Consider the following 25,613-nt stretch of genomic DNA (forward strand, 5'->3'; position numbering starts at 1 on the left):
GGGGGGCGAAGCTAGGCCCGGGCGACCCGCTTCTCGCCCTCCCCGCCTCTACCAGCGTAACGGGGAAAACGGGGGGCTGCTGCCCTGCGCCTGGGGCTCTCCCACAGCGGGCTTGGCCCGCCGGTGGCGGTTTGACCGCCTGGCGCTGGGGGCCGTTGTTCGTCCCGTTCCGCCCCTCAGACGCCTCCTCCTGTTTTCTTCTTCATGGGCGAACCGCTGAAGGCGCCGATCCCGCCCCGGTCATGCTGGTGAGCAAGAGGGTGAAGCGCCTCTTGCAGCTGGTGCCTGGGAAGCAGCGCTTCGGGGTTTACAGGTTCCTGCCCTTCTTCTTCCTCCTCGGGGGAGCGATGGAGTGGTTCATGATCAACGTCCGCATCGGCAAGGAGACCTTCTGTGAGTGAGGGCTGACCCCCGGTGCGGGGGCCGAGGGGAGGCCCGCTGCCTGCTGAGTCACCGCTGCCCCCCGCATCCCCCCCCCAGCCCCCCCCGGTCTGATCCGGTACCGGGTGCCACAGCTCCTGCTAGCGGTGAACGTCGAGGGAGGCGGTTCACCTCAACAAGTTGTTAGCAGGGTCTGGTGTGTGTGGGGGGTGCTCAGCTGGAGGATTTTAAAGATAATCACCCCCCAGCACCCCCCGGTCTGATCCGGTACCGGGTGCCACAGCTCCTGCTAGCGGTGAACGTCGAGGGAGGCGGTTCACCTCAACAAGTTGTTAGCAGGGTCTGGTGTGTGTGGGGGGTGCTCAGCTGGAGGATTTTAAAGATAATCAGTAAGTCAGGCACTTCTCCCTGTAGCGCAGGGTGTGACACTCCAGGTTCTGCCTCCCTAGCACAAGGCACTGGGCAGAAACGAACAAAACAACTGGGTTTAGAATACTAAATTTTTTTTTCTTTCCACGTTGAAGAAGACTCACCAGGGTTATCGGAATTTAAGTGTAGGTGTGGGTTCATCTGAAACGTGACTTTTTTTAATTGAAAAAGAAGTATGAATACGAGTTGTGAGAACTTAGTTAATGGCACTCAGTTTCTAGAAGTTAAAGCATTTTCCCTTTAAGAAACCATCCCTGGAGGTGTTCAAGGCCAGGTTGGATGGGGCTTCCAGCAACCTGGTCTAGTGGAAGGTGTCCCTTCCCATGGCAGGGAGTGTGGAACTAGATGATTCCTTCCAACTAGAAGGTCCCTTCCAACACAGACATTTCTATGATTCTAAACCTTGCTAGAAATTTTTGTGTACTTCTGAAATCAGCTCTATTGTGTGTTATATGAGAATATTCTCATTTTCATGGGAAATCTAGTTGAGTCTCCTGCAGAATAAAACAAGTTGATACAATTTCCATAGCTGACAAACTCACTGCAAACAAAACTGCTGCTTTGCTCACTTCTGAAGGCTTGGGTTTGTTGTGGTTTTTTTCAGTTTAATATTTTGGAGGCGTACCTGTATAGTAATAAAGTCAGGTTAGAAACTAAAGCACATCTGTGTAGCAGCAGTTACATTTCAGCTCAAGCCTTACGTTCCTGCCAAAAAAAATATTGCTATGCCTAAAGGATACTGTACTACAGTAATAATTGTCCAGTTTAGCCTTATTACTGCTCCATAATCCAAGCAAAGTGATAATGTGCAAGACTGATAACCTCTCTTTTTTTTGTCAGTAGGAGATTTTATTTGGTGATGGATATTTAGGGGTGATCATGGTGAGGGGAGGCAGGAAGAACAACTAGGAAGACTATGAAGGTGGCTATATTCCTGTGTTTTGTTTAAAAAAAAAAAAAAAAAAAAAAAAGCTAAAATACTGAAGCAATGCTGGCAGTCCTCAGGCATTGACTTTGTGCCTATAATTTCATTTCCCTTTGGCTTCAGCCACTTTGGGCATTTGTGTTTTTAATTACCCTCATGGGAAGGTAGACCAGAAATGACTGCATCACACTGGAAACTTAATTTTCGTATGAAAACATTTTATCAGGACTGATGGGAAGAACTTTAGCCTGGATGGGAGGGAGAACATGAGCTATTTTTAAGTGGTAATAAGGATTTGTGTTGGCTTTAATTTTCAGTTGCCTGTCAGTCAGTGTCTGCAAAATAAAACTAGATTGAAAAGTTTAAAAAATCATGACAGGCTTCATACATTTAATAGTACCTTGCACTTGGAAAACGCTAACATAAAAAAATTTTTTTTTGGCAGATGATGTTTACCGTAGGAAACGATCTGAAAGACAGTACGAGGCAAGGATGGAAAAAAATGAATTTTAGCTGAAATATTTCAAGGCGAAGGTCCTCAATGCTTCGACTCTATTAATACCAAAGAAGCATTACTGCCATGTTGATGGTAGGGGAAGATTTTTGTCTCTACAAGATGAACTGTAATCCACAAATTTGTGTAATACATTCTCAGACGGTTTTGGCAGTTTTATTCTTCCATCTACTTCATATCTTTAATATTTTTTATTTAAGTCAAATACAGTAGTGAAGAGTTCATTGTGTTTAGGCCTCTGCCACTTATTTGATGTTTGTTTAGTACTTTTAAATAAACTGAACTGAATAAACAGAGTCTGGCGACCTCTTTGCTTGATGAGAAACCACTCTTGTGAAAGAAATGTTACATATTGCATACATAGTATCTCAGCACAATGGAAATAGTTTCCTTTGTACTGATAAAACTGCTCTGGAATTGGATTTGTTTTCTTTCCAGTGTGGTATAATTTTAACTAGATAAAATGAACACAGACTGCCTGCTCAATGTTTACTCAGCCCACACTGTTTGGAAAGTCATCCGTGCATTCAGGCTCCGCTGCCTACAAGTGCTGTAATAACCATTGTTGCTACTCTAACGATGCTTTGAGCTGAGGGCTTGGGGGGGAGGGGGAAGTCTGATGCATTTACCTGGTAACAGGCACAAGTTTAGAGGAATGTGCAACGCAGGCAGTGTTGGCAAACCTGAATTCTGTTTGCAGGTTTCTTTCTCCCCAGAGAAAGAAAACAGAGCGAACTGCTCTATCCTGGACACCTTCTACTCCCCAGTGGAGGGGCAATGGCTCTCAGGCACGTGGGAGCATGTCAGTGCTTGGTGCAGTATGATCAGTGAGGATTGTATATTTATGAAATTGGTTTATTTCTGATGGTATGTGTATATGTTGAGGATTCCACAAATAAGCCAATTTCTAAGATCAGCTTAAAAACAAACCTGAGGAAGTTCATACACTTACATGCATTCCTGTGCTAATTCCTACCGGCCTTTTTCCTCAGAAGTAAGTTTTTATCAGCTAAAGAGACAATGGCTGTTTTAAGGATGTTATGGTGATCAGATCATTGCGCTAAAGTAAATCCTGACTGTAGCAATACATTAAAGAATAAAGCATTAATAAAAAGCCAGATTTTGAAAATTTCTGAGGTTTAGCCGCATCTGCCTTTACTTTTTGAGCCTTTTGCAACTCTTGTGCTTGGTTTCCATAGAACAAATAAGTTTTTCTTGTATATCTATCTATATTTTAGGGAGAGCCCCGTGCCCTCATTACTTCTATATACTCAGGAGCCTGCTGTGAGAAGTCCCACGGCTTCCCTGCAGCACTCCTGTAATAGTAGCAGAGTGTTTCACAGACGTCAGTAAGTCAAGGTCCAATTTTTCATTTCAGAGCTCTTGCTTATTACTGTTTCCCATTTGCAGCTGAGAGTGCCAGGCATGTCTGGATGATATCTTGGGTGGCTCCAGCCAGGTAAACAGAAAGTGAGACAGGCTGCAGTCGCTCACGACAAGTCTGGTGTCAGGGAGTTCTGTGTCACCGGTCTTCCTGACCTAGCTGACTCCTAGTTCTGTGCTCTTTCCCATCTTCTTTCTGACTCCCGTCCTCCACCTTCCCCCCATCCGTCTACTATGGTGGTGGGCAACGGGGCAGAAGCAAGAATTCTCCTTTGGCTCGGAGCTCAGGCCAGCACTGGGAACACACCGCTGCTGCTGTTGTGCACTGCGGAAGCAAGCCAGGAACACGGCCTTCGTTTTAAGCGCTGCTGAGCCCCTGCCAGTTCTGGGGTTGAGCACGTCTGTTCCTTCTTCAGGGAGTTCATCTGGTGTCAGCCCAGAACACAGCTCAGCATCTAGAAGCAGCGGTCTCATGTGTTCACTTTGCAGCAGGACATTCTGAGAATTAGCAAAGCATTTCTGCTGAAAACCATCCAAATTGTAGAAGTCATGCCAATATACATATCAAGCATGGAAAATTTCAGCTCACTAATGCAGCAGCAGTAAATAGTCATCTGCAAACAGTGAGCGATACTTATGTAAGAGCGATGCGGCTCACCACTCCAGCATTAGAGAGGGGATGATTTCACTGCCGATTCAGAATGATTTTGTGGAAAGAATGGATCTGTTTGTTGATCACTTCCCTGCTGCTGTGCAGCCAAGGATGCTGCCTGCTTAAAGACACTGTGGCAAGCCAGGGAAGCACTGAAAAGAAGTTCTGATAATGGAAGTAGGTGCCCAGCCTGTACTCCTTCCTGGTACAGGGGTGCAGCAGAGTTTTGTCCCAGCTTTTTAAGAATACCAAAAGGAAGAAAGAGTCTTCTGTTACATACTGGTGAATTCTTCCCGGGAGCAAAACTTTTATTACTTTCAGTGGAGGCTTTCACTTTGGACTTCATACACAGATACAAAACTGTAGCTGCGCTCTGGTTATGGCCAGCCCCAGCTCCTTCCAAGAGAGGTGCAAAAAAAAATCTGCAACAGGCACTGGTGGGATGACTGGTGCTAAGGAATTTCCTTAAGTTGTTGCTGGATGTTGGTACTTTGCAACAAGCACAAGGATTAATTATAGTCCTCCCAAAAATCATCCAATGGAAACTGAATTTGGGCACTCCCTGAAGACAGTTGCACAGACTTCATGAAGGATCAACCATCCTTCACCATTTTTGTCCAAGGCTTTCATCAGGCTTCGCTTAACCTGGGCTGAGCCACACAGGTTACTGGTTCTGCTGTGCACTTCAGTGCATTCTTCTCCATTTCTTTTCATGTCTCTCCTGCTGCTTCCTTTAACAGATGGTAATCCGCATGGCCACACTTCTGCACTGGATTTCTGATCCCTGTTGGTGCAGGAAGGACCGATCTCTCATCTACGGATGATTTTCAGTATCTCAGACTGAGCAAACAAGATGTGGAGGATGATCAGAATTAGTCTCCTCTGTGCAACTGCACCATCCACCATCAAACTGTAGAAAGGTGGAGTTCCGTAAAGCTGGCAGACTGCATGACAGGCAGCATTTATCCCCGGGGTCCAAGACACAAATGCATGTTAATTAAATATAATGCTATCTGTTCTGGTTGTTTGAATAGCTCTTTGTAAATTGTATGTCAGAGGCACCTTGAGACTTGAGAACTTGATACTGCTTAATTTTCCTTGCCATCTGTGGTATTAAAGAAAACTTCCATTCTAGATTTTAATTTTATTGTGTAAAAGATGCTTTTTTCCATATTACTGTTCTAATTTCCTTTATTATACAGCTACATAAAAGAGAGTCCTGAACCAGGTCAGCTTCCAGTATGAAATTAAGGCTTGCTGTTTATTATCAAAGCAATTAATATGGGGGCAACTGGGACTGACTGAATCGTGTCATCTCCACTCAGCTTGTTCCCAATGCATCACATATTTTTCAAGGTTTACTGTTCATGCTTCTTATGGCTCAATTTTCAACCATATTTTCCAGCATCACTGTTCTGAGCATGTCTTGCAATACACAGGACAATATGAAAAGGATTCTTTACCCACACACAATCACGTACATACCAAGGACTTGGTAAAATCTGGATCAGCAACAGCCAGAATTACTTGAAATAAAATCCTAACAGAAATCTTGATGGGACACTCAAACCTGGTTAATCCAAAACACTTTGCAAACTATTTTTATTCAAATTAAAAAGACTCAGGTAAACAAAGTGATGGTACATACATGTTATAAACCTGGTTCGCAGCTTAACCTTCAGGAGTACAAGATCTAATGAAAAGCCAAGCATGGATTAACCAGGTCCGAAAACATATGCTGAAAAAAAAAGTCACCAACATCAACGTTTTGAATTTTTACACAAACAGTAAATTTTCTCATGGAAGGGAAGGACTGAGGAAGAGAACAAATAATTATTAGTCATCTCCAACTGGTTTATGAAAATACCGGTCCTAGATTAATCTCTTTTCCACTCTCACAGAAGCCAACCATTTCCCATACATACCTTTATTTTAATATGAAAGTTTTGTTTATGCCAGTACAATGAACGGCAGTGGAAAACAAACGAGGGGTTCAAACACCCACAAAGAGAGAGAAAGACAGACAGACATGTCTTTTTCTTTTTTTAAACCAGAGTCAGAAAACAGATTCTTTTGCTGGTTTTGAATTCTAGACTGTAGCCATTATATCCTAAATTTTACTGCAATCAACTGAAATGCCTCCAACGTAGAGAGACATGATTCTGAAATAAATAAACAAAGCTTAAAATAATTGGTTAGGGCCAGCCCAGTGGCTTAGCGGTAGTGCTCTGCACTGCCTTGCGGGAGGACCCAGGTTTCGTTTGCACTTCCAATCTCTTGCTCCTGGGCCGGAAAGAGCAGTGAAAGTAGGGCTTCAGCTGCTCGGGCCGGAGAGAGCCAGTGCTGCAAGTCTGCTCGTCACTGACCTTCAGATAAATTAAACATCTGAGTTATACAGGCTCCAAAGGAGTCCCATCCAGTCCTCAAAAGAAAATAAATAAAACAATAACTTAACTAAAATCCATCCCAGGTTCTTTGGTGTAATTTTTGTTAATGCTGAGAAGCAGGAGAATCTGGTGGTGTATTAGTACAATCCATGATAGTTCCCAATACTCAAAAACTAGGATTTGCTGCCTGATTCGCTTCAATGTCCCATCTTTGTGGCTAAAAATTGCAAAGCCTATGGTAATTTAAACACATTTTAAGATGATATTGTATATACGGGGGTGGTCTAAGACTATTCAGTTTCTACTTAAATAAACTTGGTCATTTACAAAGGCCGATAAAGAATTTCTGTACCACAGGTGTGCTACTTGTAGAGATCAAAATTGTAATTTCCCTATACGTTGCTTAGCTCTATTTTCTTCACATCCATTGCACATCTGACCTAAACTGTCCTTAAGTGCCTATTTGTAATTTGGTTTTCTGTGCAATGACTGGAGGATTTCAACAGGAGAGGGAGAGGAATTAGCCAGTAAAATTAAGTAACAGTTTATACTTGCACGTGTCACTTCCCTCATCAATTATATCAGTAAAACAGAACCCAAGATATCCAGTATTTTGAGAAACATACTTAACCTTCTGCCAAATGTACTCAAATAAAAATGTTCTTACTATTAGACTTTAAAAAACATTTCCACATGATGAACATCTGTAGCAGTAAGATGAAGTATATCAGTAAATCCGTTCTTTTGGACTGAGTTGCAGTGATCATGTCCATGCCAACAGTTTTTTCAAATTCATATAGCCTTCCCAGTTACTGAATGCAATCCAAAAGTATTAATTCTTTTTCGAAAATTAAATACATGAAAGGATTTACCTTTAAACAAATAACTTCGCAGTTCAAAAGGTTGGTTAGTTACAAGGACAGGTAAGTCTTTAGCAGAAGGCAGTCACGACCTTGAAATTTGGCAAGAAGAGTCTACACCTACCTCAATTAGCTAAAAAAAAAAAAAAAAAAAAAAAAAAAGCCTCAAACCCTCTGAAGGCTGCAATGAAAGTACTCTATTTCTCCAACATACTAGGTATGCTGAACTTTCACATAGCATACAGTAGTATTTTACTTTGAAGTTAATTGAAGTGTCAAATTTCTCTCAAATTTTGCGTTGCAAAACTTTCATTAAGGTGAATCAATACACTTGAAGGCATACAAAAACGTCTTACAATGCCCAATCATTAACAGAATATACGTGAATTTAAAAACATCATGTTACTTCACTACCAAAAGAACTCAACTTTCCTCCTCCTCTAACTTACCTTCCAAGACCTGAACTGGTTTGAGGTTCTGCACGCCTCTCCCACATGCCGAATTGCTTAGAGAGGAAGCTTCCCCTTCCCACTGCTCGCTGTTAGGGACATCGCAGAACCCCCAGAGCAGGTCAAGGCAGATGAAGCATTTCTCCGGCTAAGGACATGCCCGCACATGTATTCTGTTACTGATTTAGCATCACAATGGCCTTGGCTACACAATTAAATAACTGGACAGGACTGGACAACATTAGTGGTCAAGACACCCTTGTCCCGTCCACCTTAGCACTTCCATGATTGCTGTGACCCACTCAGCTGCCTCGGTGTTGACCTGAAATGTCATTCTTCCCTAGTGTCAACGCACATCTTACCTTGAGCTTCTTTTAAGAGATCCTCCCTGTTCACATCCAAGCGAGATTTCTGCTGGAAGTGGCTAGCACACACAAACACATGTACACACGTTCTTCTAAGATGTAAACTATGACTAATTTCACATTCCACTGTACCAATCTGTAAATACTTTGTTTTCTTTTTTCTTATTTTATATAAAAACAATGGCATCAGATTCTCAGCAATAAAGTATAAGAAAGATGAATCCTTGACTACACTTAACCAATTATGAAATCGCCTTTCAAACAAAGAAAACATATGCAAAAATCCGTGTATTTGATAAAGTCAACTTAATATAACAAAAAGTGAAATATGCTTATTAAAAGTGTCCTTATATAAAAATGGTCTTGCAATGTACAGTAAAATGCAATACAAATTATTGTCGGTTATCTCTCCCCACCCAGTAACTAAAACAGCTATTGTTCCACAAAACTCCTTATATGTCGGTATCAAAGAAAGAAGCAATTATGCAACTAAACATTTTCTATGTTGTACGCCTGACGGATGTTAAGGGTGTCTCGTAGCATCAAGTCTCGCAGACGCCATAATGCATCAGCCATTGTGGTATGAGCCCCTTTACTTTTCAACCAGTGTGAAGGGAGTCGGCTCTCCTGTTCTTTTGATAAGTGGACATCTCGTCTTCGTGCTGGAAGGTCAAGAAATGGTCCAATTATCTACCGGCCTTGATATTCACAACAATTTTTTTGAAAAAGGCAAGTATAATTCTACAGCATAACTTTTACCCCTATATTTAAGCCCATACAATTGAGTCTTAGATTTATACAACGTCGATGGAATTAGTCTGCTGATAACATATATATTTCCAGTCTGTTGATTTGTTTTTAACAACTACTTGCATGTGTACATTTTATTAAGCAGCAGGTTTATTTCGCGTTTTCTATAAAAGTAAAAAATATTAATGGTTACAGAGAAGCGCGTTCTGTCTGGAAACATCCCACTCTGTGATCAAAAGCCTTACCTGCAAGGGTCTGGTCCCACTTGCTAATACTATTTGATTCAGCACTAAGCCCCTCAATATATTTCAGATAGGCTTCAGAATGAAGAAGCCTCTGTGTCTTTGGTGGAGGGGAGACGAACATGGGAGTTGTGGGCTGCTGCATAACTGGCTGACTTGCTGGGCTCTGGCCGGGGTACGGAGGGGGTGCCTGCTGTCCCGGCGGGCCAAGGATTCCTATCTGCAATGACAAAAGCGATGGAGAGATCACACCTGGGGGACGGCAGGGAAGCCGCTTCACATCTGTGCATCAGGTCATCCTCATACAGTGGAGCTTCAAAACAGGTTATGAGCAAAGGCATAAGGAAATTTTTCCTGAAGACACCCACTTCAGCCAGGGCTATCTGTTGTGGTCACCGAGATGCACAGAGAGGAGTGCAAACAAACCATATTCGTTTTTAGCAGACAACATTGCTCATATTTCTAATCTAACATGTAAACATATTCTGATTACTATCACCATTTCTCCTCTGTCCTATTACCCTTAATTACCCCTTTTGCCTCCTTTTAATTTCATGTTTTCTCTAATTTGATCATAAATCGTGTGGTCTGTGAAGTGCAGGGTTTACCCCTAAAGCATCCAATCCAAATTGACCCTGATCCTTGGATGACTGTGATACTTCCACAGAATAAACACTAATCACTGTCAGGCAAAAATCACAGTCACACACACACACACACTAAAAAATAATCAGAGCCACACAGAAGAATTCCCACCATTGTGATTAAGTAGCCGTACTGAGGACGCAGCACAGATATCCTGTGGTCTGGAATAACTCAATGTCATGACGTACACACTTTACTGCTTTCCCACTCAACTTCTGTTTTTCTTTAAGCTCGCTAGCCAAAATCACATTTCTCTTCATGATGCAAAAAACTAGTCAATACAATTGGAAATGTGCTGAACGCTTCATCTGTATTAATCACTGAGAAGGAACATCTGATCATCATTGTTATCCAAACTCACAAATTCTGAACTGCTGATGAACATCTGCTTTGTCAGTTTGAAATATGGAAGCAAACGGTCATCAATGGCTGAGAAAATAGACAGCATCCCCTCTGCATCACCAAAGCATGCAAAACCTAAATTATCAGCAGTTTAACACTGTGTTGAAATGACCCGTCTTAGTTTAGTAGAAGGAAAACAAAACACTGTCTTGCTTATACTGCAGAAGTTATCCCACTGGACAGAATCTAATTAGTCTAATAACAATTCAACCAAGAAATATCTTACTCTGAGTGTAAGATATTAACTGGTTCTAAATATTACCTGGTTCTAAATACATCAGTATACATTTGGTTTATGTTCTCCCTGGGAAGGCTACGTGCAACCCTACACATCTTAACTGAGATGTTGTTTAAATGCTAATTTAAACGCTAATTCGGAGCCTTAGAGCCTCATAAATAATGCAAAAATGACTCACCTGCTGTCCAAAAGGACTTGCGCCGGGTGCTGGAGTGCCTACCATGGGGGACACATTTTGGCCTATAACACCTATATTCCAAAATATAAAATAATTAGTCTTATTTCAGAGTGGTGGCAAACACCTCTTTGGTCTTTTATAGTAAGAATTTATACTTTGGTATCATTGCTCACAGTTATTTTAAGCAGATGTACGTCATTCAAATATCCCCCTCTCCCCCAATAAAAAAACAATTTAGAAGTTTCTGAATGAAAAAAAAAAAAAAAAAAGCCAACATGACAACTACCAAACATTGATATGTGGCCTGTTGAATTAACTTAATTAAAGAAATGCAAAGTGATTAACTTTTGGTTTTCTGTTACTTTTTTTCTTCACATTACTTAGTGATCGCCTGACTAAATCTTTTCGTTTATAATATACACCTTTGGCTTGACAGGATCTTCCTGGAATCCTTTAAGAAAGGAAATGCTGATTTGCTTTAGCAACATTTAACATTTCCTTGTGCTCAGTTTTATAAAATATATTCACAGCAGGAGGAAATCCAAGCCATTGCAAAAATTCTGTTAGATCTCACTAATATAAAACACAACTTGCAGGTTAAGCTTAAATAGTCTTATATATGAGACCGGTGAACATTTGAAACAAATTTCAAAAAAATAAAAACCTGTTAGTTTTTCTCAAACATATTAAGGCTTTTCCCTATTGCACAGAGTGTTTCTATGTTAAGTCTTACAAAAATTTACAAAGCTAAATGAGTCACGCAGTTCCTGATATTTTACATACAGATGCTTTGGTCTGAAAAAAATGAAAGTTATGCGTGCTGCTGCTTTTCTTTCTGTTTATACCACTTCTCGTATTCATTCACTGGAAAAAGCTGCAAATAACTCTGCTCTTCCTGAGGGTTTAATTTGCATGCAGATTTCTGTATCAGTGATCAAAAGATGTGCCGCTGCATTTTGCACACTAAAGCGTATTTTGAATGCATTTTCCACTTGATCACAGCCCACATTTTAAATGTACCTGTACTAACAGCAAGTCAGAAGTTGGGAAAAACATTGATAATACAAGTTGTGGAATATGGTACGGATTTTTTTTGGTCCAAAGCGAAGAGGTCTGGAGGAGGGCACCCTCACCTTTCCAGCATCAGAGCATGGCTTCACCCTTAGCCCACCCTGCCCAATTTAGCACCACTTCACGTGCGGTCCTCCATTCCCAGGCATTTTTTTTTCCCTAATCATAACCTCTCAGTTTTAAACACCATACATGCAGCCCACTTCTCCAGTGGGAAAAACTCTTCAAAGAAATGCATTGCCCTGGATTCACCTCCCAAACGTTTGCACTGGCTGATGTGTGCTAAATGTCACTGCCTTGGTGGGTCGGAGACAGGCTCGCAGACACACAGCTCTTTTCCTACTCCCTCTACGTGACATTATGGTGAATCTTACACACCAGGGAAGCTGCAAGCTGCACACCTAATACTGATGGATTTAAAAAAAAATGCAAGCAAACAAACAAAAAAAAACAACCCCAACCCACCCAACCCAAAATAATTTACATACAGATAAAAGTCTTAACAGTGCTTTTGATAAACACAGTTGCAAATGCAGTAGGGGGGGGCAAACAAGACTACTTCTGTCCACAGCTTGTTTAACTGCTGAACATATGGGATGCACATCTTTTAAACAGGCACATGAGTTACCCGAGGTAAAAGTGGAAAGAATCAGCAGGCGGATGAACATTTTTCCCCATAATGGGCACATGCTAACGGCATTACCACAGGAAAAATGTTTATGTTTCATTCAGCCTCACTTTTCATCAAAAGTGTGGCAAAAAAATAGCAAACGTAGTAGATACGCTCTCAAAAATCAATTCAAAATTTGGCCACAATAGTATACTGAGTTCACCTTGTCCCCAATGTTTTCAGTTACTGTTCTACCAACAAGGTTTAATCTGAACATAATAACACATGTCAGTGCCGCAGTGGCCAAGGCATCTTGCGTGACCAGGTTCGTTTAAGCGCAGTCTGACTACCGATAAACATTTAACATACCAAACAAGAGTTTGATGAGGAATGAGAGCACTGTATGTCATTTATAAGCGCCCTTTAAATAAGAAAAGGAGGAGTGGAAGGATGCTGTTGAAATGACATAATAAGGATACGAACAGGCTGATTTCAGCTTTTCAGACCTCTGATAGACTCAAGCACAATCGTCAGGTCTTTTGGCTGGAGCAGAACTACTGCTGGAGCAGTAGTCACGTTTCTCCAGTAACCTTTCCCTGCTGGTTTACTGGACACAGTGTTCTGTCAACATTTTGCATCTACCTCATATATTCAGCAGTGCATGGTGTGAGCTGCAGCTAAACAAACCTGCAATGTTCAGAAACAAAAGCTATGACCAAAACAAGGTGCAGATAATTTCTGTAACAACTGGTTAAACGGCAAGTACATGAAAATGAAATAAGGAGCGAATGAGGATGACATTCTTACCGGGTGGTGGGATGCCTGGGATGCCTGGCATACCTGGCGGAAGTTGGTGGGGTGGGGGCACCCCTGGGTGAAGTGGCTGCATGCTGCCCATGCTAACAATGCCATCAACTGGGCCCTGCAAAGGTGGCAGCACCGGTGGATAGCCACTTATCATGCCTTGAAGGACACAACAAATTTCAAACATGCATCAATAACATGCAATATGATCTACACAGTAAGACATGCACTATCCACAAAAGAAAAAAAAAAGAAAACAAAACCAAACAAAAGCACCTTTAGTACAGCAAGACGATACTACAATTAGTATCTTGCAAAAAATGAACAAAAATTAAAAATAAAGTTATAAATATGAAACACCATACTTTTGATGAATTAGTATTTAGTGTATTTGTATGTTTCTCATGAGGCAATAAATGCTGAATATTCAGATATGTTAACACAAGGAATAAATTCAGCCACGATTAAATGTTACTAACGCAAGCAATTTTAATACAGCTGAAAGCTCTGCCATCTGCATACAGACCCCGAACACAACACTAACTACAGAAGCTCCACGTACAGCCCTGCCGCGTGGGCTACCTCGCAGACCAAACCCAACTGGAACAAAAATCAAAACCTATACGTTTTTGTGCAGTGCATATTCAAAATTAACACACAAAAGCCCTACAACATTCGCATACTTATAACTAACGGCAGTGACAGGGGTGATTTTTATTAAACCATCTCCGGTATAAACTAAGGAAGTAAGTAACTCAAATTTTAAACCTGACAGCACTGGATGTGCTGAGCTGCAGTGAGTTACACTCACGGCACTAGACCAAAGTAAAAAGATTTACAAGGAGCACCTACAGGCCCTTACAGAATTTCATTAGCAATGTTTTCAAGGTGTTTTATAGGCAAATCAACGATACAACGGAGACAGTATTGTGCTGCTGCTCATAACTTTGGTTTTCTGCATGTAAGGGAAGACAATTTAGAGCTTATTCTCTAGGTTTGGGCTCAGGTTTGTTGCTATCTATGAGGTGAACCTACACAATATAACCCCACTATGTTTTTTAGGTCCTGGAATGTAACTTGCTCATCCCTCACCTCTTTTCTAGGCTTTTAAATTTAGATGGATGCATTGTCAGGTAACCAAGGAAAGGTGTTGGAAGACAATGAAAAGATGACAGAGGACAGAAGCAGGTCTAGATAGATGAGTTAAGTTTAGAAATGCAAAATTGCTGGGGTTTCTACAGTCTGTTCCAAGAAACCATCTACTGAGGCTTTGCCACGCTCCCAGTAACTCATAAAAGAAACCTTCAGAACAGGGATTTCTGGATTAAGATTGACTGAAAACTCCCACCATCTCTGACTGAACACACAGCTGTCACGAACTCAGGATTGAAACAGATAGAGCAGCTCCAAAATACAAGCTAAATTTGTCACTTCCTCAGGAAGAGTTACGAAGGTGAGAAACCTGAAATTCCAAAAGCTTTACATGGAGCAAACGACGAGAAAATAAAGAACTGATCTCCCTCAAACCTTCATTTTGAGAGAACACCTAGATTGATGCTTATTAAATAGGTCTACTATTTCAAGTGTCTGGAAACTCATCTGTACCTCCTTATTAACATAGTGAAATCCATATTTGTAATGGAAAAAGCAAAAGAAGAAGAACAAGAAAAGCCTCCCTAGAATAAAGAGCTATCACTGTAGCTGCTGCCTGGTACTTCCAGCGCACCCCGAGCTCCATTCACATCAATGCATTTGCATACGCTTCTGAAGCTTTAAAACAAACAAAACAAAAGACGAAAACCTCCAATGGAACAAACCCATATTTATCAATCACAAAAGCTCATTTCTACATTTCCAAATGAAATACTCAACAACTGGCTGGATTAATAAAGTTGTCATCAAATCTCCATGAGAAATCAGTTCTTGTAGCTCATCACAAGATTATAAGAGCAGCCACTTTCATACGGCATGTATAAGTTATCTCTTTGATTTTAAACTAGTAAACATGGGCAAACTATTTTTAGGTCCCACAGCTGTGATTTATGAGGTCCTCAAATTACTACTTCTCCCTTTTTTTACTACAACAATGTAAGATTAAATAAACATTTCTAATGCCTCAATTCACAAGAAACTAGAGCGCTGTGCACTAAGAGAAATGCATCTCAGAAGGTATCCAGATTTCTTGGACCTGTGGGCCATAAAGAAGTTCTATGAACTTCCTTGATGGAGAAATTCTCTGAAGTAGAAAAAAGCAATCCAATAATGGAGGAGGATGTGAAAGAGGTCTCAATAGAATAAGGTACTTCTAAGTAAGACTTGTGGAAACTAAAAGATGAAAGACTGTGTTTGTAAAATGGGCCACAAAAATAGAAGGAGTTTAAAAAGATCCACTTGATCACCTGCTTTAAGGAAGCATTTCATAATGCCAAAGTGAAGAGACTTGAATGCTTAACTGCTTGAATAAGATGATAGTCTTAAATACAGGTTTTGTATTTTGAGGAGGCTGTCACAGGAAGTAAGTTAGCATGTGTAGCTTGCAGAACGCACATTTTTGGAGAAGTTTTAAGAGAGCGCAGTAATAAGTATTACTGTCCATCAACGCCTACCTCCAAAAAACTGGAAAAGTGACTCAATGCCAAAAAAACCAAGAACCAAACCAAGAAAACACAACCACAAAGGATGACGTTTCTACATATTCTAGACTGAGGTAGGTTACTCACAAAAAAGATCAGCACTGGAAAGCTCCCTTTTTTTTTTCTTGATATATGCACAGATAGGTGTACACACACACACACACACACACACACTAACTGCAAACAGTTCAGAGGAAAATCACCACGAACAAAGTGAAAAACAACAGAAGAAAAATGCAACTCAGCGTAAACAAATGCTTTGTAATCTGGAAACCAGGAACAAAATTAGGAATGTGCCTTTAGTTTAAACATCCATGCAGCCTATTTACTGAAAAGGGATTTAGAGACCGAGATGAAAAACACTTCAGGCTGTCAGCTCTAAATATGGCCACAGCCTGTGAGACGGGAAAGAAAAAGAAAAATGACAAAAGAATAAATGGAATAATTGGAATGCCTTAAGGGAACGTTTAAAAATCTCGAAACTCAAAACAAAAAACCTCTGAATACTCATTTTTACGTACTTGGCACTATTTTGACCTTGACTGAAGTAATCTAATTATTTTAATTAGAAATGGGGGAAGGAAAACAACCTATCACATCATATCTAATTCATTTTCTCACCAATGCACGGCTGATTCCCATACAATGGGAATCAATAGTAGCAGACTACATTGTCTTCAGATCTGATCCTGAAAATACTTACTCAGAGCATACTCCCTATGAACTCGTCAGATTATGACTGGTAACGAGCACAACACCCAGCAACAGGGACCTCGTGGAAGAGTTCTCCAAGCCCAGTTTGATTCTGAAAATCACCTGATAAAACCGGCAATATGTTGGCATTTCGTATTTGTTCCCGCAACGGCTCTAGATCCAAGTCTGCTCTGCTAACCAGTGCCTAATCAGCAATTCTGGAAGCTTTTGCCTGGATTTAAAATCTGGTTTGGATTCTGTTTGCCTCTCACCTTCCTGACAACAGCAACAAAAAAATAATTTGCCTCCTACTTTACCCCTTCCACTGACACTGCATGCACTAGAAGAGTATTTAGCTCACACCCCTCCTGCCGTAGCAGGGTTAAACACAAACTCTGCAAAGTAGAGCAAATAAACATGACTTCACACAAACAGAACAGGACTATCACACAAGGAGGACTCTTTTTCCCTGCATTTTCAACAGGCTACTCACTACTGGAGCAAGTAACGTGGGACTATCAGGCTACCGCTGCGGTTACGTATACTCGTTATGAAGAAAGACTGAAGAGGTTGAGCTTTTTCTTCCATAAGAACAAAGTGACCCAAGAGAGTGTTCAGAGTTATGAAGGGGGTTGATATAGTGGATGAGGAAAAAATGGTCATAGCTCCTACGTTTTACCTGCAACGGGTGTCAACTGCTGATTGAGCATTCCCATTGGTGTTGGTGGCGGCACCACCCCCATAAGAGCCCCGACAGGAGTGCCTGCCCGGGGGGAGGAATTCTGCTGCTGTGCTGCTCGCTCTCTCTCCTGCTGCTCAGCAACTTTAGCTGCCCGCTCTGTAAAAGCATTTTAGATTTTCAGTTCTGTTTTGTAACCCAGAATTTCAAAATATTATCTGTTCATTAAAAAGGACTAGTCAAACACTGGCATAGTTTAGTCAAATATAAAGTAGAACAGATGAATCTTTTTATACAGCATATGATTTGATTTCATGTGGCTGCAGCTAAGACTTTTAGAGAACCTTTCATGAAAAATATTCCACAAAGTTTTATCTTTTTCTAAAAAATAAAAATAAAAATAAAAAAATAATAAAATAAAAATTTAAAAAGTCAAAGAACAAATTTGATAATAACACCAGTGTTACCAACATGAAGCAGCAGTCCAGCACTAGGCTCGGTCCGCACTAGGAAAACATGGCAAGACGTTCCCTCTTTTGACACCACTGGCTCAGCTAAACCAGTTACAGCCAAGGTTGGCAGCTCTCCGGCAGACCTGCTACCAGCTGCTGCGGGAATTTTTAAGCACCGTGTCTATCAAATGTGCCACAAAGTAAGATGCAAATAGCACACAGCAGTGCCAGCCGGCGGCCCATTTATTCTTGGGCTCCCCATGTATCTTACTACTGATTCAGCTGAAAAGTGGTGGCAAAGTCGGGAAGTATTTGCAAAGTTTCCCTAGTGTAGATAGGTCCTTAGTGTTTGGAACATAACAAGCAGCAGTTTGATGAACCAAAAATATTTTCTTCTGCCTCTTTCTGTCATTTTCCCCATTTTGGTCCCCTTTGAGCTTTTTTTTTTTTTTTTGCTTTTTTTTTTTTTCTGAAGACGTCTAACTCACATTGTGCTGCTCACTGGAGGTCATGTGTGTCCTTTGTACGATGAATCTGGTCATTATCTCAATCAAGTTTCTCACTGTGACTGCAAGAACAAAAGATCTACTGCAGGGGAGTCTGACCAGAGGACAATTTTATATTAAGGGAAAGGCAAAGGGTCATGGGAAGAAGAAAGAAAAAAGAAAAAACCAAAACCAAAAAAACCCAAGCAAACGAAAAAGGAGATATACTGAATGTCCACTCAAGGTGCTTTGGGGGCATGCAAGTTGCTGATTTGTTTACTCCGAACGTTGTATCTGACTGACGCAATGAGGAACAACAAAGAATAAATGAATGCAGCATACATCTCCAGCAAATTTTAATAACAGTGAATAAAAGGCTAGATGTTCTCTTGCAGTTGGTGAAAGATGAAAACTGCCACTAAAACAGCAATCAAGGTCCTCTGTCAAACAAAGGCTAAGAAGAAGTTCATCAAGGAGATTAAGTTATGCATCCTACCAAAAGTTACTCATTTTCTCTAATATATGACTTCAAATGTCTATGACGCAATTGTCTCCTGTAGAACCTGTTTGTGTAGCTTCTAGAACTACTTCTATACACTGAAAGACCAATTTCATTTCCAAAGGCATTTCTCTCCTTCTTTTCACTTCTGTGATTCCGGAAGAGATGACGACGCACAGAAACTCCTAAGTTTACTACAGGCAACTCATATGTGATTGAGCACAAAATACACAAGACGTTTAAAGGTAGATCCTGAAGTAGAAAATGAGATAATCCTCTTCAGAGCAGAGCAAGCATTTGTGGAAAAGATGAAGCAGCTGTTCTGACTCTCACCTACTTTAGGCCAGCTAAAAAAAAAACGGTCAGACAAAAGCAAAAGTTCTGGAGACACACTGATGAACGAGAAATTACTGTTAAGCAATCAGTTTTATCAGATTTCAGAGTGCTAAGCTTTGAAGAAGGACCTGATGTAGGACAGTGTTGGACTTTTACCTATCTCTATCCATGCTGTGACTGCCATGGAACTAACAGATGAAACAACACTGCCAAAGGGAATTGTAGCAGGTGTCTAGAAGTTCAGCCTTAAGCATTCACCTTAATACTCAATACTAAACCCAAATCATTGAGGCCAGGACTTGAGATCATCTAAACAACATTTCCAACACATTTCAAGAGACAGGAAAGAGACATTCTGCTTTGAACAGAGCTTTTTCTTAAAACAGACCTTTACCTCAATCCCATGCATTATTTTGTTTCATTTTGAGGAGTTTTCACAGTACAGTTAGCCATGCAGGCATTTCCAACGCAGCCTGTTCTTTGCTCAGCTATTGCTAAAAAACCCCAACTATTACGCTGCAGATATACCAACTGAAATTTTCAGTGGGTCAGAATGGATCTAAAATGCAAACTACTTTTCACCAGAACATAGAAAGGCACTTTTGCACTGAGGTGTCAAACCATGCCTGTTCCCTGGTGCACGTCCATACTAGAGAGCACATGAATTTTGACTTGTCACAGTGGAAGGAGAGGAGTTTCTCTCCTTTCACACATGGTAAGCAAACACATCTTGGCCGCTTCGTAACCCCATACCGTACCCTCAAACCCAAATAAAAGGAAGTCTAGTTCTGGGCAGACACCAACCCAGAGAAACGGCAGCCCAAAATACAAAAGCTTTGGAAAATTTTAAGTGAGAAAGAGGATTAAAATGGAAGCACTTAAGCCATCATTAACATAGTGGACAGGCACTGTTGCTACCAGTACGTTACAGCTATTCCTGCCTGCAGAAGTGCAAGGCGTCAAGCTGCCCTGAGCTAGGAAGTGATGACATGTTAGCCATCCTACTGCTTAAGAATTAGGCTGTAAGGAGGGATCTGACAATAAAAAGTACCACGCGAACCTAGAAGGGTGTAAAAGGAAACTACAACAGGAAAAAAGTAAGGCCACAGTATTTCCAGAAAGAAAGAGCATTACCATTTCCCTTCACAGCACTTGCAAAGAAAACTTGCACATAGCTGAGTGGTGCTATATTACTCTCCAAAATTGCAAAGAGGTATTACTGCAAATTTGGAAAGGACTGAGACAGCTGAGGGTGGAAAGTGATAGCATGCAAACTTCTAGTTTGAGTATCAAAGCCGCCTTTACGTTATGAGTATGCAGAAAACCTACCAAATCTCATTTTTAAAAAAAGCATAGTTATAACTTAATTGAGCAATAACTTTCTAGGGTTTTGAAACTTTCCTATCCAAAGTAGCATTTTCTTCCAATAAAATTGCAACAGGTGTTTAAAAAAAATGGGGTTTATATTTGAAGCATTGGCACATTATTAAGTAGAGTAGTAACTACGGGTGTTAAGCCAATGTATTTGGCTTGGGTAAGGGCCTGCTGTTAAGGATCAATTGTATTTTATTTTAATCAAAGTTGAAACACAATGACCAATATCAGTAGGAAAGAAAGAAAGAAAGAAAGAAAGAAAGAAAGAAAGAGTGAGAGAAAGGTTTAAAGTATCTCATGCCTATGAAATATTACTAGGCTTACTTCAAGATATGAAATCTCTTAATAAATTCAGTTACAGCTGTTGGTTAATACTGAGACCGAACAATAGGATCTAATTACATTATCATAACAAATTCCTTGATTTTGTTCTACCAAAGCTTTTTAGGACTCTAAGTACTGTTAATCAAAGAACTTTCTCCCACCCTACTGTAAGCCTTCTTACCTGCCGCTACAGCTCTGAAGAGCTTCTTGTCCAAAATTCCCCCCAGTCCTCCTTTAAGGAAACTTTCACTTTCTTTTTTCCAACTGACTTCCAGCCCAGGGGCTTCATGCCATTTTACTTCTAATTTATCCCCATTTTCTTGGTCTTTGTTAATTTGGTTATTTGTGGCAAAGACATTTAAATTATCACTTGTGCACTATATAACATAAACACGCTCTTTGCTCCTCTTCAGTCATCTCTCAATATGAACGTCTCTTTAAGGTACGTCCAGAACGCAAACATAAATATCTTCTTTTATTAAACCTGTCATCTGAATAACAGCAATGATGTGTTGAGAAAGAAAAAAAAAAAGGCAGAAAAGAGTTCAGCATCTTAGTTTTTATTTACCTTCATATTCTGCTTTCTTTGTTGCTTCCAAGTTTCTCCATTCAGTTCCTACGAGCCTGCTGAGCTCTCCAAAGGAGTAGTCTGGGTGCTGAGCTTTAATCACAGCTCTCATCTCGCTGCTAAATAAGATGTACCCACTCATGTTGATCTTCCTTTTTGATCCCTCCTTCTTGGTGCTGCCCTTAACAGACTTGGGAGTGGACTGTGAGAAAAAGCAGTTATGACCACAAGTGTACAAAAGAGAAGTTTCTTGACATACAAAATTCAAAGCTGTAAGAAACAGTATTTCCAAATATTCCTGCATTTCTCTTGAAGATATTTGCACAAAGACCATCCAACCTTACAGCCCCTAAAGAGAGACTGCATCTACTGATGCATGACAAGAGCATACGCACACACTTATGAAAAGTACACGTGGGAAAAAAAAAAAGAATCACGTTCTGATGCTTTTCAATCCTTCCAGACACAATGTCACCTTTACAACTGAGGCTTCAAAAGATTCTCAGTAAGACAACACAGAATGCTTACTATTAGCTAAAATCATTCCAAACTGAATGACAGGACTAAGAAAGTCTGACTAGCAAATAAATGACTATTTGGAAGGCCAGAAGAGAATAAAAGTAGTTGTGTTATGTCACAGAATTCATGCATTATGCTGTTCAGAAATATTGCCAACACAAGTCGAGTAAAACATTTTATTTGCCATTGCACATTTTAGGGAAATGCTTCCCCATTTCCTCCTGGGCCTTTGCAACCCCTACCCTCCCTGGCTCCATCTTCCACTCTTTTCTTCCCTACACGCTCTCTATTTTTCCTGCCAGCCTTTCCTTTCTCTCTAGTGTTCACCTCTCATTACATAAGTAGCCATTTCTCCCTGAAAAACCCAAAGCTGACCACTGTTTACCTGCACAACAGGTTCACAGCACATTTATATGTGCTGTATAAAAGAAGAAAACTCCGCGCAGGTTCTGGGATGACACACAGGGCACATACAACTCATTCCAGCTTCTCAGGCAAGCCCACGTTGGCAGATGAAGAGTTCTCAATTCAGAAACAGGAAAATCTAAAGATGTATTTTATACATCTGCACTTAGACAGATACAAGTTTATCTGCTGGTTTTGCCTTTACAGCACTTGCAAAAGTTTCAGTAACAGTAATCTAATGTAAAAGCCAACCCATCAGTTTGGAAGGGCAAAGAGGACTTTGAGAAACTGCAAGAATTCTGAATTTGATCCTTGTGTTTTCCATGCTTTTACATCTGCCATACAAATATTTTTAAATGAACAGATTTTTTTCCATTTGAGTGAGATAACCGCACATATTAGATGTGTTAAGAGAAGAAATAAAGCCGGATCCCCTTTTATGCCTTTTCTCAGCCATGTCGCTAAACCAAAAAATGAAGTTCCACATCTTTTTCTTTTTTAGGTTGATTCACAGCAAACTGCAGCAGGAGACGCTCTGTTTGTCAAGCCCCACAATACCACATATTCACTTGTCCTGACTCCTTTTATCCTTAGGTGTAGCAAGAGCTTCTTTGTTATTGGGAGAAAAAAGGTTTAACAGTTCTGGGGTTTAATAGTTCTTAAATAAAATTCTATACATTTAAGAGAACATGAAGCAAACACATTCCTTTTACCTAGGAGCTCTGTTTAAAAAGACACTTTTCACTAGGGACATAAATAGAACAGATTATCTGAAGAAGAAAGCTTATTTCTGTGCTGTATGTCAGTTATCTTTCTACCAGAGTTAAACTGTACTCTGAATGCCAGCTCAGACACAACACGCCTTTTCTTTCCAAATCAGCAGTGAGGAATCTGCCAGGGCACTTGTGTGTCATCATTCCCTTCTTAGCATGCATTGCTACTGATCCTTTTCAGTTTTCTGAAATTTTTAGTTTTCAGTATTTGGTTTTAGTTGGTTGGTTGGGTTGGGTTTTTTGGTTTGGGGTTTTTTTGTTTGGTTGGTTGGCTGGTTTTTTTTTACTTCAAGTTGTAGGCTTGAGTTCACATCTGCCTAAAGGTATACACCCATTGAGCCTGACTTCTCACCAGTTATCCTGAAAGTTCTGCAAGACTGTCCCATCACAAACAATTAAAAAAAAAAAAATAATGCAACTATCAACCTGACTTTTTAAAGAGATACTATACATTAGTATTTAAATAAAACTTCTCAAGGGAATCTGAGCAAAACACAGCTATGTAGAAAGACAGAAAGCAAAGGAGATCAGAAGGCAGTGAATGCTGCAGAAGGAAGTCTGAGGACATCTGTAATGTCCAATGATCCCTATTTAAGCTGCTTTCAGCAGATGCAATGCTTAACAATGGTAATATTTTGATTTATAAAAAGTTATCTTCCCCTTCTTAAAGTGTTACATTAGTTTGTTAATGCTGGTAACATGTTTTTATTTCTAGTACTCTGCAAGAGTTTTCATGCTACTGATGAAATTCAGCATGTTAAAACAAGAGCAGGAACACAACCTTGCACAGGAAAATGCATCTGGTGGTCTGCCCACATGGCAAAAATCACAAACCAAGCTAAAGCTTGCAATTTCATCAACTCTTTCATGACATCCAAAGACAGCTATTTCTATCCAGGGGTCATACCATTCTTCAATTACCAATGAGATTGTCACTTCACAGTCAATGTAATGCAGCAGAAATCCACATTGCTAGTTACAAAAGTGTCTGAAACTCCCTTCCGTTCCCAGCAGGTCATTCCCATTGCCTCTTTAATGCTGGCATTAGCTTGGATGTGGCAAGACAAGGAGACGGATGAAGGGCTCAACCCAGTTGCAAACCAACTTTTTTGGTTAGGTCAATTTCCAGTTAAAGCAGTTCCTCACCTTGCATCAATACTCAGCTATATAAATATGAGGGCTTGTGTAAGAAACACAGCATGAAAGGGAAGGGGGCAAAAGTCCCCCATTTAAGCTGCATATAACCACACACACAATTCCTCATTTACCTCCTATTCATTTATCAGAAAATTAATACTAAAGCTTCTAGGACATCTGGTTCTAACTTTTTTAACAAGTTCTTATTTCCAAGTAGGAAAGCTAACTCAATACTAAAAAAGTGATTTGTTTTTTCCCCCTTCGAGGATGACACACAGCATTTTCTAAAAATGTAGCAAAACCATACCACCCAAAATGGTAGCTTTTTTCAAAATTTAAGAAAAAGCTTAAAAATGTGCATTGGGTAAATTGAGAATTACAATTAATCACTTACATCCCAACTTCATATCTAACATACGGACATGATATTTCTGAACAAGTGTCATAGAAAACCTACTAATTGGAAATAACGTTAACGTATCATACAAAAATGTACCCTAGATTTTCCTCAACCGAATGATTTCCTTTAAAAGTACTTTAATGGACTTAAATATTATCACCTGGATATCATATTGGATATGCCAAAACTGTTTCATGTCATTTATTCCAGAGACTTGTAAACTGAAGTATAAATCTCTTCTGTGTGTATGACAAAACATTACTGTTTATCTGTTTATTTGGGTTGGGGAAAGAATGCAGAATATAAAGGTTTAAAGTTTTTTCTAGGAAGATCCTTACCTGTGGTGGAGTATAAGGCATTATATCCAATTCACTAGCTAACGGAGTCTGAAGCTGAGGCATAGAAGGTGTCTCAGTCATATCACCTTCCTCTTCTCCCATCTCTTCCATGTCCTCATCGCCTCCTTCCAACTCAGCAAATTTTGCTTCCAGCTGCTGAATCTTCTTTTCCAGTAGTGGAGATGGTTCCTTCTGAGGAACTATGGGTTTTCTGAAACATGGAGGAGGAAGACAAAAAGCAGATGAGAATACACTCATACTTTACAGGAGACAGCATATATTTTTTTAAGAGAAAACCAACTTTTCTTCCTTTATCCCTGACCAACATGGAAACAATGTTGACTCAGGATACGTTTGTGCTTCCTTTCAGAACACTGAGCAGAAACCATTACATGTCCATGGACAGTGTTTCATTTTAGTCACTTGTTTAAAGGGGTTTTGTTGGGTTTTTTTATGAGTTAGAAGGTGATTTCGATGCAACAAATACTTCATTTCTGCAACAGAAAGCAGTTAAAACCACATCTTCCTTAGATTTTACATTTTACTTAAGTTAGAACTTAATATTTTTAATATCAAGATCCACCAACTGGAAAGCTATTTGTTACCCGTAATGAGGACTGAAGTATTTTAACAACTTCCAAGAGAATTTACCAATCTGATAATGTAACGACTTTTACTAAAGTCAGGAGAAGAAAAAGAAAACATCCACTGGT

At 40.2% G+C, this 25,613-nt stretch overlaps 2 protein-coding genes across 5 annotated transcripts in view; one reads left to right on the forward strand and one right to left on the reverse strand.

Moving 5' to 3' along the window:
- The first annotated feature begins 242 nt into the window (after positions 1-242).
- On the forward strand, positions 243-2,248 carry SMIM4 (small integral membrane protein 4). Its single transcript, XM_009891239.1, has 2 exons — positions 243-393; positions 2,181-2,248. Exons 1-2 carry the CDS (start codon positions 243-245, stop codon positions 2,246-2,248), a joined length of 219 nt encoding a protein of 72 aa, XP_009889541.1.
- A 6,263-nt stretch (positions 2,249-8,511) lies between these two features.
- The window catches only part of PBRM1 (polybromo 1), a 59,047-nt gene continuing 41,945 nt past the window's right edge, over positions 8,512-25,613 (reverse strand). Inside the window, exons 24-30 of one of the 4 annotated variants that reach the window (XM_009891240.1) lie at positions 24,901-25,111; positions 21,329-21,530; positions 17,291-17,449; positions 13,289-13,444; positions 10,801-10,871; positions 9,341-9,557; positions 8,512-9,007 (exon numbers count right to left, since the gene is read on the reverse strand). In XM_009891240.1, the coding sequence (XP_009889542.1) occupies positions 8,835-9,007; positions 9,341-9,557; positions 10,801-10,871; positions 13,289-13,444; positions 17,291-17,449; positions 21,329-21,530; positions 24,901-25,111 (1,189 nt within the window). In that variant the 3' untranslated portion in view covers positions 8,512-8,834. Of the gene's footprint in view, positions 9,008-9,340; positions 9,558-10,800; positions 10,872-13,288; positions 13,445-17,290; positions 17,450-21,328; positions 21,533-24,900; positions 25,112-25,613 lie in introns of all 4 variants that reach the window. The other 3 variants (XM_009891241.1, XM_009891243.1, XM_009891242.1) reach the window with 3 other exon arrangements.

This window comes from Charadrius vociferus, unplaced genomic scaffold (genome assembly GCF_000708025.1).
Source record: "Charadrius vociferus isolate BGI_N301 unplaced genomic scaffold, ASM70802v2 scaffold758, whole genome shotgun sequence".
Taxonomy (NCBI): Eukaryota; Metazoa; Chordata; class Aves; order Charadriiformes; family Charadriidae; genus Charadrius; species Charadrius vociferus.

What these genes read in the sequence shown, in the direction of transcription:
- SMIM4 (XM_009891239.1), top strand. Translation starts at nt 243, where the DNA reads ATGCTGGTGAGCAAGAGGGTGAAGCGCCTCTTGCAGCTGGTGCCTGGG. An exon ending in CATCGGCAAGGAGACCTTCT is followed by an intron (nt 394 to 2,180) that starts GTGAGTGAGGGC and finishes TTTTTTTGGCAG; the next exon opens with ATGATGTTTACCGTAGGAAA.